Source organism: Schistocerca cancellata, chromosome 11 (assembly GCF_023864275.1).
Source record: "Schistocerca cancellata isolate TAMUIC-IGC-003103 chromosome 11, iqSchCanc2.1, whole genome shotgun sequence".
In the NCBI taxonomy this organism is placed as follows: domain Eukaryota; kingdom Metazoa; phylum Arthropoda; class Insecta; order Orthoptera; family Acrididae; genus Schistocerca; species Schistocerca cancellata.
Genome location: NC_064636.1, coordinates 92,502,636 through 92,518,701, shown reverse-complemented (window position 1 = coordinate 92,518,701; position 16,066 = coordinate 92,502,636). Strand labels below are relative to the sequence as shown.

General features: G+C 44.3%; 1 protein-coding gene across 2 annotated transcripts in view; it reads right to left on the bottom strand.

Annotated features, from left to right (window-relative positions):
- The window catches only part of LOC126108562 (GA-binding protein subunit beta-1-like), a 165,471-nt gene that overhangs the window by 32,025 nt on the left and 117,380 nt on the right, over positions 1 to 16,066 (bottom strand). For both annotated transcript variants that reach the window (XM_049913848.1, XM_049913847.1), the window contains exon 4: positions 14,902 to 14,977. In XM_049913848.1, the coding sequence (XP_049769805.1) occupies positions 14,902 to 14,977 (76 nt within the window). The remainder of the gene's footprint in view (positions 1 to 14,901; positions 14,978 to 16,066) is intronic.

Here is a 16,066-nt window from a genome sequence, read left to right as displayed (position 1 = left end):
AAGTGGCAAGGAAGTGCTTGAATACTGCTCAGCAGTGTGGGATCCGTACCAGATAGGGTTGATACAAGACATAGAGAAGATCCAACGGAGAGCAGCGCGCTTCGTTACAGGATCATTTAGTAATCGCGAAAGCGTTACGGAGATGATAGATAAACTCCAGTGGAAGACTCTGCAGGAGAGAGGCTCAGTAGCTCGGTAAGGGCTTTTGTCAAAGTTTCAAGAACATACCTTCACCGAAGAGTCAAGCAGTATGTTGCTCCCTCCTACGTATATCTCGCGAAAAGACCATGAGGATAAAATCAGAGAGATTAGAGCCCACACAGAGGCATACCGACAATCCTTCTTTCCACGAACAATACGAGACTGGAATAGAAGGGAGAACCGATAGAGGTACTGAAGGTACCCTCCGCCACACACCGTCAGGTGGCTTGCGGAGTGTGGATGTAGATGTAGATGTAGAAAGGTGGGCAACAGAGGCAGGCGGCAGCCATTGTCATAAGTAAGCTGGACGGGAGCAGAAGTGATAAGTGAACAAGTAACACAGCAAACAGAAGATTTACTTAATTTTACTTCCCCAAACATGCAAAGACTCATTACAAATGATACAATAAGATATAGAGCTCAGCTCATACAATAGCAACAACTATGACCTGGGAGCCGTGACTTTGAGGACTCGGAATGGCATCCATAACGTAGAGGCTCCAAATGCGAGCAGGCCGAGCCACTGTAACTAGCCATCCCGTATTGCAGCCGCAGAGAGCACTTGAAGTACACCTGCTGAACACATAGCTCAGTGGCTGCTATGGCTGGGTCCACCAGATACCATGGGACCAGAATCGGAGTCGGACAGAAACTTGCAATTGCTATAATGCCCATGATGTGGTACTGATACATGATATCACCAATGGAGAGACTCAATGAAACCACATTGCCAGCTCAGCCGCATTCTCCAGTGAAACAATAAGCATTATCATAACGGATGTGGAGTATGAGTACAAGGTTAATATTTGACTGGAGTTTGGCATCACTGACTTAAAGAATATGCCATATGATGTGGAAAGCTGACATACACGTGCTCACGGAAATATTCAAGAAGTTCTGGAGTGTACAAATGGGCATATGCTTTTTGGATACTGCCTTCCACTTGATGGCACCTGGGCTTTCTTGGAATGCAATTTTAAGGAATATGTTTGTCAACATTGTTCTGCTGACCAATACTGATATGTTGCTCTTCTGAAAATGTGGGATTTACTGGGGATTTGCCAGTGCATGGCAAGATGCGCCAGGGTGAATAACCCATAAATCAGTGCGGAGGAGTACAGGCCATCTGGCAATTTAAATTACAACCTTTACCAGGTTGTCAAGCATCTATATGAACAGTCCATGTAATGAAGTAGAGCTGGAATATCCCACCAATATTCATGAAGAGCACAATGTCTTGTTTCTGTGTTTCTATTTTTCTTCACCAGCTGGTGCTTGTCCATGTTTCCCCTGTATACAGCACAAACAGAACAGAAACAATTAACGAAATACCAAATATATCGAAAGAACTGTATATGTTGTATACAGAAAGAGCTGATTCATTGAAATGTAAATATACTGAAAGAAATGGTGGATATATTGAATGTAGTGATTGTATGGGAAATGTAGTAACCAGGTTGCATCATTAAATATATATTGTAAGGAAAATATTGTTGATAAACTAGAAGAAAGAATTAAAGAAGAATCATGAAGAAGGCTTCTAAGCATAAGGACTATTGTTATTCCTAATGTCCAAGTCCTTGGCTATAAAAGAAGAGCCTGTTTGTGGCTCTCTTGGTATTGAAAGTTCTGTTTCTTTTATCAGAGCAGCTTGGCCTTCCACTCCTTGTGAACGGTGTAAACTCCCCGCATTTTCTCGGATTTTCGAGTGTGATGAAGTCCTGTAAGTTGGCCAATTCTATGGAGATGCTGGTTTTGGGAACTATTAATTTTAAGATCCGTATTGGTGCTTTTATGCTGAAATTCACAGTTAAGATAGAATATAATTTCTCTGTGTCAGCTATCAAGAGATGTCAATCCGTAAATCTGGATTAGTTCCTCAGTTTTATTTTGAGTTTGCAGACCAGAAATTCTTTAGTTTTTTAAGCATATGGTGAATCGAAGAGCAGGGCATCAAATACAATTTAGCAGTTCAGTCAACATAGTTTTTCCAGGTTATGACTTAACACTCCAGCTGAATAAACCAGATTGTGGGTTTATGTGTAGGATTTAGGGCTTATTGACAGACTAGGTGAGGTTAAGGACCAAAGAACATTACTGAATTTACAGACAATATTCTTGCAAAGCATTCCCAAACAGACTGCCCCCACATAAGGCGCGTTCAGATGAGATGCTATGGAAGCGTGTTAGGAAGCAATCCAATTCCCCATACAGTCCCCCCCCCCCAAACCTGTATGTTTATGATGCCTAAGCCACATGGCAGGGTGATACCAGATGTTTACTATTGGGCCTTGCATAAGAAAGTAGTTCTTCAATCTTTAACCCTTCCTTATTTTCAGTCATGGTTCTCATCGTTATAAGGGGCAAAGGTCGTCACTACCTTTGACCTACACGAAGCCTATTATCAAATGTCACTGGCTGAGGAATCTAAGCCTGCCACAGCCTGTACAACGGTTTACTCACTGTTCGATTTTAATAGAGTCTCATCTGGGTTGTCTACAGTAGCGGGCGCTGCTTGGTGTATTGGATAAGATTTTTCTGACCTTAAATTCTGCTCTGCCTATCATCATTTTCATTATTTGGTGATCTTCAATGAGACGTTTCAGAGACAAGTAGGCCACATCATGGAGGTGCTTCAGCTGTTGCGTAGGACTGCGTTTATGGTTAAACCTTCCAAAGTTACTTTGCTCAGCTAGAAACCTCATTCATAGTTCATATTGTTTGTGATCAAGGTATTACAGTCAATCAGAGTCGAAGAAAGGCAGTTTATTCTTAAACCAGAGTTTAAAATGTAAGAAGCAGTGTCCCGTTTTGTTGGGGTGACAAATTACTTCCATAAATTTGTTCCTCTAAATTTTATCAATAGTGTACCACGTAAAGAACAACCAGTTGAGTTCCCCGAGCATCTCCCTACCATTTGCATGTTGCTTAAAACTACCAGTAACAAACCTAGCAGCCCACCTCTGAACTGCTTCGATGTCTTTCTTTAATCTGACCTGGTTCGGATCACAATCACTCGAGCAGTACTCCAGAATAGATGGCACCAGCGTCCTACATGTGGTCTGCTTTAAAGATGTTGCAAACTTCCCTAGAATTTTGTTCAAACCGAATCCACCACGTCAGGAGTTGTGGCCGTCGTTTTGTAGGAATGGGTAGTCAGGAGACAATCTGTAGCATATGCTTCATGTAGCTCTCTCCAGTGGTAAGCCAACGATTCTGTATATGAGCTGGAGACACTGGCAGTTCTATTCACGCTCTCGAGAAATGTAAACTACACTATGTGATCAAAAGTGTCCGGACACACCAAAAAGAAATTACGTTTTTCATATTAGGTGCATTGTGCTGCCGTATCAGCGTTCTCAGTAGTCATCAGACATCGTGAGAGAGCAGAATGGGGCGCTCCACGGACCTCACGGACTTCGAATGTGGTCAGGTGATTGGGTGACACTTGTGTCATATGTCTGGACGCGAGATTTACACACTCCTAAACATGTCTAGGTGCACTGTTTCCGATGTGATAGTGAAGTGGAAACGTGATGGGACACGTATAGCACAAAATCGTACAGGCCGACCTCGTCTGTTCAATGACAAGGACCTCCGACAGTTGAAGAGGGTAGTAATGTGTAATAGGCAGATATCTATCCAGACCATAACACAGACATTCCAAACTGCATTAGGATCCACTGCAAGTGCTATGACAGTTAGGCGGGAGCTGAGGAAACTAGGACTTCATTGCCGAGCGGCTGCTCCTAAGCCAAACATCACGCCTGTAAATGCCAAACGACGCCTCGCTTGGTGTAAGCAGCGTAAACATTGCACGACTAAACAGCGGAAAAATGTTGTGTGGACCGTCGAGTCACGGTACACAATGTGGTGATCCGATGGCAGGGTGTGGGTCCGGCAAATGACAGGTGAACGTGATCTGCTAGCGTGTGTAGTGCCAACAGTAAAATTCGGAGGCAATTCTGTTATGTTCCGGTCATGCTTTTCATGTAGGGGCTTGCACCCCTTGTTGTTTCACCTGGGACTAACTCAGCACAGGCCTACACTGATGTTCTGAGCACCCTCTTGCTTCCCACTGTTGAAGACCAATCCAGGGGTGGCGACTGCATCTTTCAACACGATCGAGCAACTGTTCATAATGCACAGCCTGTGGCGGAGTGGTTACACTACAATAACATCCCTGTAATGGAGTGGCCTGCACAGAGTCCTCACCTGAATCCTTTAGAACACCTCTGGGATGTTTTGGAACGCCGAATTGGTGTCAGGCTTCGCCGAACGACATCGATACCTCTCCTCAGTGCAGCAGTTCGTTAAGAATGGGCTGCCATTCCTCAAGAAACCTTCCAGCTCCTGACTGAAAGTATGCCTCAGAGAGTGGAAACTGTAATCAAGGCTAAGGGTGGGACAGCATCATACTGAATTCCAGCATTACCGATGGAGGGTGCCCCGAACTTGTAAGTCATTTTCTGCAAGGGCTCTGGATACTTTTGACCACATACCGTAAGTGTAAAAGAACGGACCCTGAAAATTACAGATGATTAACTCTAACATCAGTGGGCTGAAGAATGCGTGAAACGTACGGATTCCATAGTTACAGATTTCCGTGAAGCATCTGACGCAGTGTCACACTAGCGACTGTTAACGAAAGTACAAGCATGAGGGATGGGTTCCCACGTATTTGAGTCACTTGAAGACTTCTTAAGAAAGGAACCCAGTACGTCGTCCCCGACGGCGAGTTTGAGACGGTGATATTGTTAGGAGTGCCCCAGAGAAGCGCAATGAGGCCGCTGTTACTTTCTGTGTACATAAAAGGTCTGGCGGACAGGGCAAGCTGCAGTCCGCGGCTGTTTTCTGATGATGCTGTGGCGTACGGGAAGGCACCGACTTGGAGTGACTGTAGGAGGAGACAGGATGACTTAGACAAAATTTCTAGTCGGTGTGATCAATAGCAGCTGGCTCTAAATGTAAAAACACGTAAGTTAATGTACGAGGGCAGTTCAATAAGTAATGCAACACATTTTTTTCTGAAACAGGGGTTGTTTTATTCAGCATTGAAATACACCAGGTTATTCCCCAATCTTTTAGCTACACAACACTATTTTTCAACGTAATCTCCATTCAATGCTACGGCCTTACGCCACCTTGAAATGAGGGCCTGTATGCCTGCACGGTACCATTCCACTGGTCGATGTCGGAGCCAACGTCGTACTGCATCAATAACTTCTTCATCATCCGCGTAGTGCCTCCCACGGATTGCGTCCTTCATTGGGCCAAACATATGGAAATCCGACGGTGCGAGATCGGGGCTGTAGGGTGCATGAGGAAGAACAGTCCACTGAAGTTTTGTGAGCTGCTCTCGGGTGCGAAGACTTGTGTGAAGTCTTGCGTTGTCATGAAGAAGGAGAAGTTCGTTCAGATTTTTGTGCCTACGAACACGCTGAAGTCGTTTCTTCAATTTCTGAAGAGTATCACAATACACTTCAGAGTTGATCGTTTGACCACGGGGAAGGACATCGAACAGAATAACCCCTTCAGCGTCCCAGAAGACTGTAACCGTGACTTTACCGGCTGAGGGTATGGCTTTAAACTTTTTCTTGGTAGGGGAGTGGGTGTGGCGCCACTCCATTGATTGCCGTTTTGTTTCAGGTTCGAAGTGATGAACCCATGTTTCATCGCCTGTAACAATCTTTGACAAGAAATTGTCACCCTCAGCCACATGACGAGCAAGCAATTCCGCACAGATGGTTCTCCTTTGCTCTTTATGGTGTTCGGTTAGACAACGAGGGACCCAGCGGGAACAAACCTTTGAATATCCCAGCTGGTGAACAATTGTGACAGCACTACCAACAGATATGTCAAGTTGAGCACTGAGTTGTTTGATGGTGATCCGTGGATCATCTCGAACGAATGTGTTCGCACGCTCCGCCATTGCAGGAGTCACAGCTGTGCACGGCCGGCCCGCGCGCGGGAGATCAGACAGTCTTGCTTGACCTTGCGGCGATGATGACACACACTTTGCCCAACGACTCACCGTGCTTTTGTCCACTGCCAGATCACCGTAGACATTCTGCAAGCGCCTATGAATATCTGAGATGCCCTGGTTTTCTGCCAAAAGAAACTCGATCACTGCCCGTTGTTTGCAACGCACATCCGTTACAGACGCCATTTTAACAGCTCCGTACAGCGCTGCCACCTGTCGGAAGTCAATGAAACTATACGAGACGAAGCGGGAATGTCTGAAAATATTCCACAAGAAATTTCCGGTTTTTTCAACCAAAATTGGCCGAGAAAAAAAATGTGTTGCATTACTTATTGAACTGCCCTCGTAGATGAGTTGGAAAACCAAACCCATAATGTTCGAATATAGTACTAGCAGTGTTCTGATTGGCATGGTTACGTCGATTAAATATCTAGGGGTAACGTTACATAGCAATATGAAGTCGAATGAGCATGTAAAGAGAGTAGTATGGAAGGTGGATGGTTGACTTTGGTTTATTTGGCGAATTCTAGGAAAATATGGCCCATGTGTAAAGGAGGAGTCTAGTGCGACCCATTGTTGAATACTGTTCGAGTTTTTGGGATCCACACGAGGTCAGATTAAAAGAGGACGTCGAAGCAATTCCAAAACGCTCTGCTAGATCTTTTACTGGTAGGCTCAAACAAGACGCGGGTGTTACGGTGTTGCAAATGGGAGTCACTGTGAGGCAACGCGACGTTCTTTCCGAGGAGCACCAGCGTGAAAAATTAAGAGAACCGATACTTGATGCTGATTGCAGAGTTATTGTATAGCTGCCAACGCACATTTCGCGTAATAACCGTGAAGACAAAAACAGAGAAAGTAGGGCTCATACAGAGGCACATACACAGTCGTTTCTCCCTCGCTTTGTTTGCGAGTAGAACAGAAGAGAACCCGACTGGTAGTGGTACAGGGTACCCTCCGCCACGTACCATACGGTGGCTTGCGGAGTATGTGAATAGGTGTAGACAATTATTTGATGTCATTCCTTCCACGCCCTTAGTAGCTGGGAGTATATGGTCAAGCCAAAATAGTGACTGCATGATTATTCTAAAATTTTGGTGTACCTTATTTTACAGCCTCTGCCGTAAAATATGTAGGAGTAACTATCCCCAACGACCGTAAGTGGATGACCACATAAAACAGGCAGTGGGAAAAGCAAATACCAGACTCAGATTCATAGGGAGAATCTTAAGAAAATGTAACCCTTCCACGAAAGAAGTGGCTTATAAAGCGCTTGTTCGCCCTCTTCTTGAGTATTGTTCATATATCTGGGATCCCCGTAAGCTAGACTTGATAGAGGAGGTAGGCAAGATCCAATGAAGAGCGCCGCGTTTCGTTACGGGATGGTTTAGAGGGCGAGAGAGCGTTACGGAGATGCTAAACAAACTCCACTATGAGACATTACAAGAGAGGCGTTGTGCATCACAGAGACATTTACTATTGCAATTTCGGGACAGCACATTTCAGGAGGAGTAGGCCAACGTATTACTTCCTCCCACATACATCTCACATACTGACTACGAGGAGGAAATTCGAGAAATTAGAGCCATACATATGCTGGCCGACAAACATTCTTCGCACGCTCTATTCGCGAGTGGACCAGGGTTGGAGGGATCTGATAGTGGTACCAAAAGTACCCTCCACCACACACCATTAGGTGGATTGCTGTGTATGATGTAGATGTATAAGTATGGGGATTATTGGTCTTTTTATGATTTCAATTGTGATAGCAGCAGCTGTCATATAGGGTACTAATGCAGAGTCCTTTCAGCTGCATCATCACCCCACTAGCTGTCAGTTTCGGCAGGAGAGACTATCTTGACTCAGGTTAATCAACATTGCAATGCTTTTTAACACCAGAGCGCCCCTCCACTGGTCGTTATGCTGAGCGGTGCTGCAGCGCCTGCTGGACGAAGCTGCCTCCCACATAGCGGCAACGCTGGGGTCTGCTCCCCTCCCCCCCCCCCCCCCCCCGCCCGCGTCACCACTTTTCAACCTGTGCTGACTGTTGTAGGAGCACACTCAGCCATAGCACACTGTCCCCACGCTCTGGACGTGCTTGCTTTCCTGCCTTTGTATCGTCAGTGGCAGTGGCTGCCATCGAGTGATCTACAGCGTTAAGGCAGTCTGCTGTAGGTTGTGGGCCCTTGCGCACCTCTTGGCACATGCAGAAAGTGATGGTTACCCTTGACTACCTGGAGAGGCTCTAGTTATGATCTAGAAACCGGCTGGGTGTCGCTAGCCTTAGGGCAGTTGGTTCTCTTAAGTGTTTGACGATGATGGTGATATTTGGTTTGTGGGTCACTCAACTGCAAGGTCATGAGCGCCCGTACAAGGTCCCAATTCTGACACAGTCCAATTTTTACACAGTGCAGTCTAGCTTCTGTCAACAATGATAATGATGCGGATGAAATGATGAAGATAACACAGACTCACAGTCCACAGGCAGAGAAAATCCCCAACCCAGCTGCGAATCGAACCTGGAAACCTTGTGATCCAGAGGCAGACCACGAGATGCAGACTCTTAAGAGTTTATGAGCACAGTGGCTCTACGCTTGCTAGTTTGCTATATTTAATCAGAGACAAGTCATACATAATATTGTACAACCTAAGTCTTTGTAAATGTGGGAGTTTGGTTGCCAATGTTAAAATTTGTTTCATTATAGTGCCCTTTCCCAAATTATTGCAGTCGCATTTTCTCTTAGCTGAGAAAGTTGTGGCGGTATACGCATTTCATTTTTTAAAATTATGTTTTTTCCTAAATCTTGATTGGATGAGAGTTTGTGAACCTGATAGTTTTTGTAATGAGAGTTTTTGCTGTTACTTGGCTCCAACACATATTGAAGTAAAGTATCACACTCACTTCGATCTGTCCTTTCCACTTATTAAGTTCTAATTTGTAATAGGGTATTTTGAAGGGCCAGCTGTGGTAGTATATGTTTTATTTCCAACATTGATTTTCACATACAATTACGGAAATGCATTTCTGCCTGGATACAACAAAATGAGAAACAGATCATGCTGTGCAAGCACTACTATTTTAAAGACAAGCATTGGAATTGTTACGCAGTTCAATAATCACTGCACAAATATTTAAACTTACTTGAAAAATAAGGGAAATTTTCGAAAATTACTAGACACTGGACTTGCAGGGACTATTGTACTCTGATATAGTGTATATTAAAGGATAGCTGGGTCTACATGTCTCATCAATACTGCCATCACAGAAATAATCAGCAACCAGTTGCATAAACGATATTTCATTTTTTTTGAGACACTTAGTGCCCTTCATCAGAACTTTATACCCGTCGCAGTATTTACGAGTGTCAGCAATAAGATGCATGCAGCGTACTGCTCCATACAAGTGTATTGTTGATACCGTTTTCGTACGGGCACTACGAACCACATGACTACAGCAATATATTGCGTCTGTCTCATTGTTGATACTTGCAAATTACTCCACGTTATATCCTTCTGAAGAAGGGCACTAAGTGCCTGAAAGCAGTTAAGGAAATTAAATTTCTTTTATGCAAGTGCCACCTGATTATTTCGATATACACAGTCGCACTTGCTGAAAATTAATAAAATACTAAATACTGACGCTCTTAAGGGCTGGTCAGTAACTACAGTACACCAGAGAGTGAGCCCGCTTGCTTAGCTGGGTGGTAACGTGCTCGCCTCCCATGCAAGTGGGCCCAGGTTCCTTTCCTGGCTGGGATGGACATTTTTCTCCGATTGGGAACTGGCTGTTGTTTGGTCCTCATCATCATTTTATCCTTGTCACCGGCTCGCTGTACGCCCAATGTTGGGTGAACGAAATAGGACTTGCACTTGGCAGCCGAACTTCCCTGCATAGGGACCTCCCGGCCAATGATGCCATACGCTCATTTCATTTTCATCGGAGAGAGAGGGCCCTGTTAGCTGGGAACACCACGGAATTCAGTGGATAGCCTTCAGTAACTCGATAAAGAACAGCTCGCAACTGGTTGGACACAGATTTGAAGGGGGGTCCTCCAAGAAGAAAGTACAGTGTCATGAAAGCCTCTCCCTGTGTGCGTTGTTGACAGTAGTGTAGTAAGATTCGGCATATATACTGAGGAACAGCTGAATAGAAAGTGGAAGAACACGTGAAGGAAAGGGGCATCCTCTTGTGGAAGAGCTCGTGGCTGATGTGTTGTCGTGGGGTCTCACCTGTTGTCTTTGGTCGAGGTTACAGAGTATATCAGTAGTATACAGCTACATCCTCCAGCCTCCAGGACATGTGCACGAGGAATCTCCGTTAATGCAGGTCTTCCATGCATGCTCTAATTGTGAACCATACCCTTCACCTTGGATCCTAGTAAGTTGCCATGGTCTTTATTCCAGAGTCTGGTTGGATGCAGCTCCCTCCATGCTACTCTATCCTTTGCGAGCTTCTTCATCACCAACTAACTGTTGCAACCTACATCCTTCTGAATCTGCTTATTGTATTCATCTCTTGGTCTCCTCATACGATTTTTACGCTCCACACGTCCGTCCAGTACGAAATTGGTGGTCCCTTGACACTTCATGACATGCCCTACCAACCGATCCCTTCTTCTAGTCAAGTTGTGCCACAAATTCCCCTTCTCCCTAATTCTATTTAGTACCTCCTCATTAGTTACGTGATACACCTATCTACTCTTCAGCAGTCTTCTGTAGCACTACATTTCGAAAGTTTCTATTCCCTGCTTGTCTAAATTATTTATCGTCTATATTTCACTTTCATGTACTGCTACACTCCCCACAAATACTTTCAGAAGAGACTTCCTGACACTTAAATCTGTACTCAATATTAGTGAATTTCTCTTCCTCAGAAACGCTTTCTTTGCTATTGCCAGTCTAAGTTTTATATCCTCTCTACTTCGATCGTCATCTGTTATTTTGCTCCCCATATAGGTAAAGTCATCTACCACTTAAAGTGTCTCATTTCTATTCTACTTGGCTCAGCATCACCTAATGTAAGTAGACTACATTCCATTATCATCGTTTTGCTTTTGTTGATGTTTATATTACACCCTCCTTTCAAGACACTTGTCCATTCCGTTCAACTGTCTTTCAGGTTCTGTGCTGTCTTTGAAAGAATTACAATGTAATAGGCAAATCCCAAAGATTTCATTTCTTCTCCATGGATTTTAATTCCTGCTCCAAATTTTTGTTTTATTTCCTTCACTGCTTGCTAAATATACATACTGAATAACATTGGGGTTAGGCTGGAACCAATAATAGTGGCTAACGGGCAAAAATTCTAACAATCAAGGATGTAAGGAGCCACTAGGATTGGGCGAGGAAGCAGGGCCAAGTGCTGGTAGAAGTAACACAACACCTTACTTCTAATGCATTTATTAAAACTAGCTAAAATACAATATACAATCTGCCAAGATAATGAATATAGCGAGAATCAAACCTTAAGAAACTAGTTCAACAACTTAACATTGTACCACGCTTCATAGTAGTGCGTATGTCTTAAGGGCTGCAATCGCAAAGAAAGCCTGAAGGGCCAATTTAGCAAAAATACATATAACGTGTTCAGCCTGAAGGGCTAGTAAATTTGTAAACCAAAATTCACTTCTCTTCAAAGTTTAAGATATAAAAGCCCAATACCACAGCCAAAGAAAATATTCAAATATAAATGTATGAACAGAATGTTTGAGCCTGAAGGGCCACCAAAATAGTTAGCTAGACTTTAGTTAAAGAGCAGATTTTCCAACAGTTTAGGCAAGGCAGTGTGAAACAGTAAAGAGGCCTGAAGGGCCGTGCAACTTCCAAGTGAGGGGCCGGAAGGGCCAAATTAACAAGATAAGAAAATCTTAAAAATATCAACTGGAAAATAACAAGTGCTTATTAACAACTCGACCTTAAGGGCCAGGTAATAAATGAAATTAGTCAAACAAATTCTGTAATACGTAAGTAATGGCCAGGAATTTATCAGTAAGGTGGCCTTAAGGGCCCCAGTACACTAACAAGGGAGGTTAAGTATGGATTTCAAAGCCATAAGGGCTGTAGAGCTTCCAAAACGGGGGAGGGGATGGGGCTGAAGGGCCATTTCATCAAGGCACTTAATAAACAGCTCAGCCTGAAGGGCTGGCCGATGGTTAAGGTTAGGCAAGTTCTCAAAAATAGAAGGCAAATCAACAAATTTATCAGTAATCGAGCCTTAAGGGCCACAGTACATTTAGAATCCACATTAAGCATTAAGAACTATCATACAGCGAAGCAATTCCCTAAAACTTAGCAACCTTAAATAAATCAACTGATACTATCCAGCTTAAAACCTAGGGACAACAGTACATCATATACTTCTAAAAGGTAAACTTGCATAAAATCTAAATTTAAAATGCAAACAATCGCATACCAACATAGCCAGAAAATTTACAAAAGTTTAACCACAGTTGCTGAGTATGAAATACAAGCAGCTGCATGGCTACCAATCAGTCATCGTGCCCCAATATCATGATTTACAATCTTCAGGTAGTACAAAACAGGAAAAATACAAGGCGAGCCCCAAAGAGGAATTAAATAATGCCCTTCAATCACAAATCATTAAACCGCAGCGTAAAGCTGCCACATTTCACAAACTGGCGTAAAAGCCACCGGCTCAATCGACCCTGTTCGTATCGGCAAACATACAAACAAAATTCTCTAACACTGTAAAATTTTCAGTCTAAAAGGGGGCTGATAATAACATACGGTATTAAAACAGTCTTTAAGATAAACACATGCACCAACAACCTTTAAGATGTGCACAGCCACGTACTTCACACATTTCTTTTATTTCTCTCACATACATCGAACACGTAGGCTTGGAACTGACTACCAAATTGGTCACAAGAATCAAAAGATAGCCACCAATACACCAGTACCTAATTACACGGTCTCCTAGTGTGACATGACAGAGCAACAGTTCACATTCATAGCGTTTGATTCTACTAACCTCGTTGAACAGCATCGACCATGCCCGGAGTGCCTACTGCAAATTTTAGGCGAGCAATTCACGCTCACGTCGACGCCTAACGGAGGAACCAGCCCAGCAGTACAAGAGCAACCTACACACTCGAAGTCAAACTCCGCAAACGCAGTGCAGAACTAACATTCAACCTTTTCCTTCATAGGTTCAGAACCGGCGAGCTAAACCGGTGGGCAGAAAACACACAATGTCGGCGGCAGCAACATAGAGGGAGCGGCAAACACCACCCTAATACTAGGCAACAGCAAGTCAAAAAGCACAACGGCAATAGCGAAATAACTTCAGTCCCGGAGGAGAACCTGCCGCCCTCAGTGCTCAAAACATTCCCGGAGCAACCGTCCTCGGCGACTCCCACTATTCTCCGGAACAGCAACATCACAGCTCCTTATTTCAATTCTCCTCCGACAAGAACAGGCATAATCGGAGCTAACGACTTCTCCAAGTCAGACACGCTATGCCGTAAAAGCTCACGGTGGAATGAGCCGGCCGACACCACACAAACCACCGCAAGTAAGACAAACAAGCACTTCCGGAGTCGATGGCGTACCGCCACGCTTCACGACTCTCGGTCAGTCACTCCACTCCACCGACCTAGGGGGCGGGGCATGAGACGAGGAGAACAGACGGCGCCGCCACGCGGAAAAGCGCCGGCGGGAAGGCAAGGCGTAACTAAGGCGCGTGTTTAAACGAGACGGACAGAAACACGTCTCATAGGCTACAACCCTGTCTCGCTCCCTTCCCAACCACTGCTTCCCACTGGAGCCTACTATACATCTAAAAAGCTGTACCTAAATTCCCAACACTAGTAGGAGAATATAACCGAATTTTTCTGTGGAAATTGCACAAATGCACCTACTGAGTGAAAGAGTAATAAGCAACACACCAGACATGTAGTTATGAAGTGGGAATAGTGATTATTCTGACTGCCGTTTACCAGACACAATAAGACTTACGCACATGAGGGTTTACAGCATGGCAGAATATTTTAAGTACGTTACTGGCCTCCATGCAGAGTCACAGAGCACACTGCTGTGTTGCTGGCGCTGGTTATGGCTGACGGACCTGCTCCTCACCTTCATCCTCTCTCTGCACAGCATAATGCCATTGATAGGCATCTAATTGTCAGCGGTATCAGCAAACAACAAAAAACGCTAGTCTTTATACAAATGGTCTACAGTGCCCTACACGGGCCACGGAGGGTAGAGCCTACACATTCGTGAGCCCTGGCTGCTAACTGTACACGTTACTGTGTCCGCTCTGTTTCTGTTTTGAGCGGCACATCTTTGGTTCCACTTCTGGAATGGCTCCTCGTGTGACCACGGCCAGTGCACCTTCCCTCACAGGCTTCCTGTGAGAACCAAAATAACACCTTGTTGCATCTATGCAATTTAACAGAAATCATGACAGCAAGTAGGGTCGAAACAATTTATGAAGCTACGAGAAACTCGGCTCTTATATGACGTTCCTTAGCTAACTTATTTGATAATGAACAAACTTCAATTTCGAGATTCGATGAGCCTATTATGAGAAGTTACTGAAAGCACTATGAGCTATCAAAAAATGGCCTTGAGTGATAGTATATTTTACAGCACAGACGGATCTAAGGAATCTGAGTGCCATACACTGCAGGCTTCAGAATAACACACACGCCTAGAACTGGGCAACATAGGCGAGTGCCTTCTCACGTACCTACCTGGTTTCTGTTGCTGGCTCCAGGTCCACGGCCGCGGTGTCCGTAACCTCCTGAGGTGGCGCCGTCGGGGGCGATTCTGAAAAACGCCGTCACTGGGCAGTTCTTTGTCCGTACACAGATCTGTCCACACTTGTGTGAGCTACAGGCAGATCTATAGCAAGCAACAGTTGGTAAATGTTGTCCATCAAAATCCAATTACAGCAATATCCTTGCGGCATCAGATTAATTCCATATACAAACAGCTGCAAATCTGTGATAATATCACTTAAAGAATTTTCTATTTGTTTACACAAAAAGCCCGAGAATTGGCGGAGACCTCATTGCCTGACTTTCTTTCTACTGTTGCTTGCTCAAGAAGTCTTTCTGAATAGACGTCTAGCATAATTCTAAAAGCACCAGATCGAACTGTTATCGTATTTTACTGAGTTAACCTCCTGAATTCAATAGTTACTTAAGAAAAAAAAACAAAATTTTATGATTCGAGTTGGTATTAAAAATGGTTCAAATGGCTCTGAGCACTATGCGACTTAACTTCTGAGGTCATCAATCGCCTAGAACTTAGAACTAATTAAACCTAACTAACCTAAAGACATCACACACATCCATGCCGGAGGCAGGATTTGAACCTACGACCGTAGCGGTCGCTCGGTTCCAGACTGTAGCACCTAGAACCGCACGGCCACTCCGGCCTGCTGAGTCGGTATTATTCTGCCATGATTGCTAATACTGAATGTTTTCATGAAGGGAATGGTTCACATAGGGTATCAATCATCTGCTACTAAAATCTGGAATACCTTTCCAAAAAACGTTAACTCCAGGTAACAGATATTTTTGGGATGCAACTCATTCTATACACATCTGAGGTAGTCCAAAATAACAACGCTCAACCAGGAACAGGGCGGCATGTTAGAGCTAGTAATAGTGAATACGTCTTCCTTTCAAATAACATATTTGCTATCGTTTTGTCCCCCCCCTCCCCCCCCATGAACCATGGACCTTGCCATTGGTGGGGAGGCTTGCGTGTCTTAGGGATCGGACAGCCGTACCCTAGGTGCAACCACAATGGAGGGGTATCTGATGAGAGGCCAGACAAACGTGTGGTTCCTGAACTGTATGGTTAAACGATGACGCCGTCCTCTTGAGTAAAATATTCCGGAATTAAAAT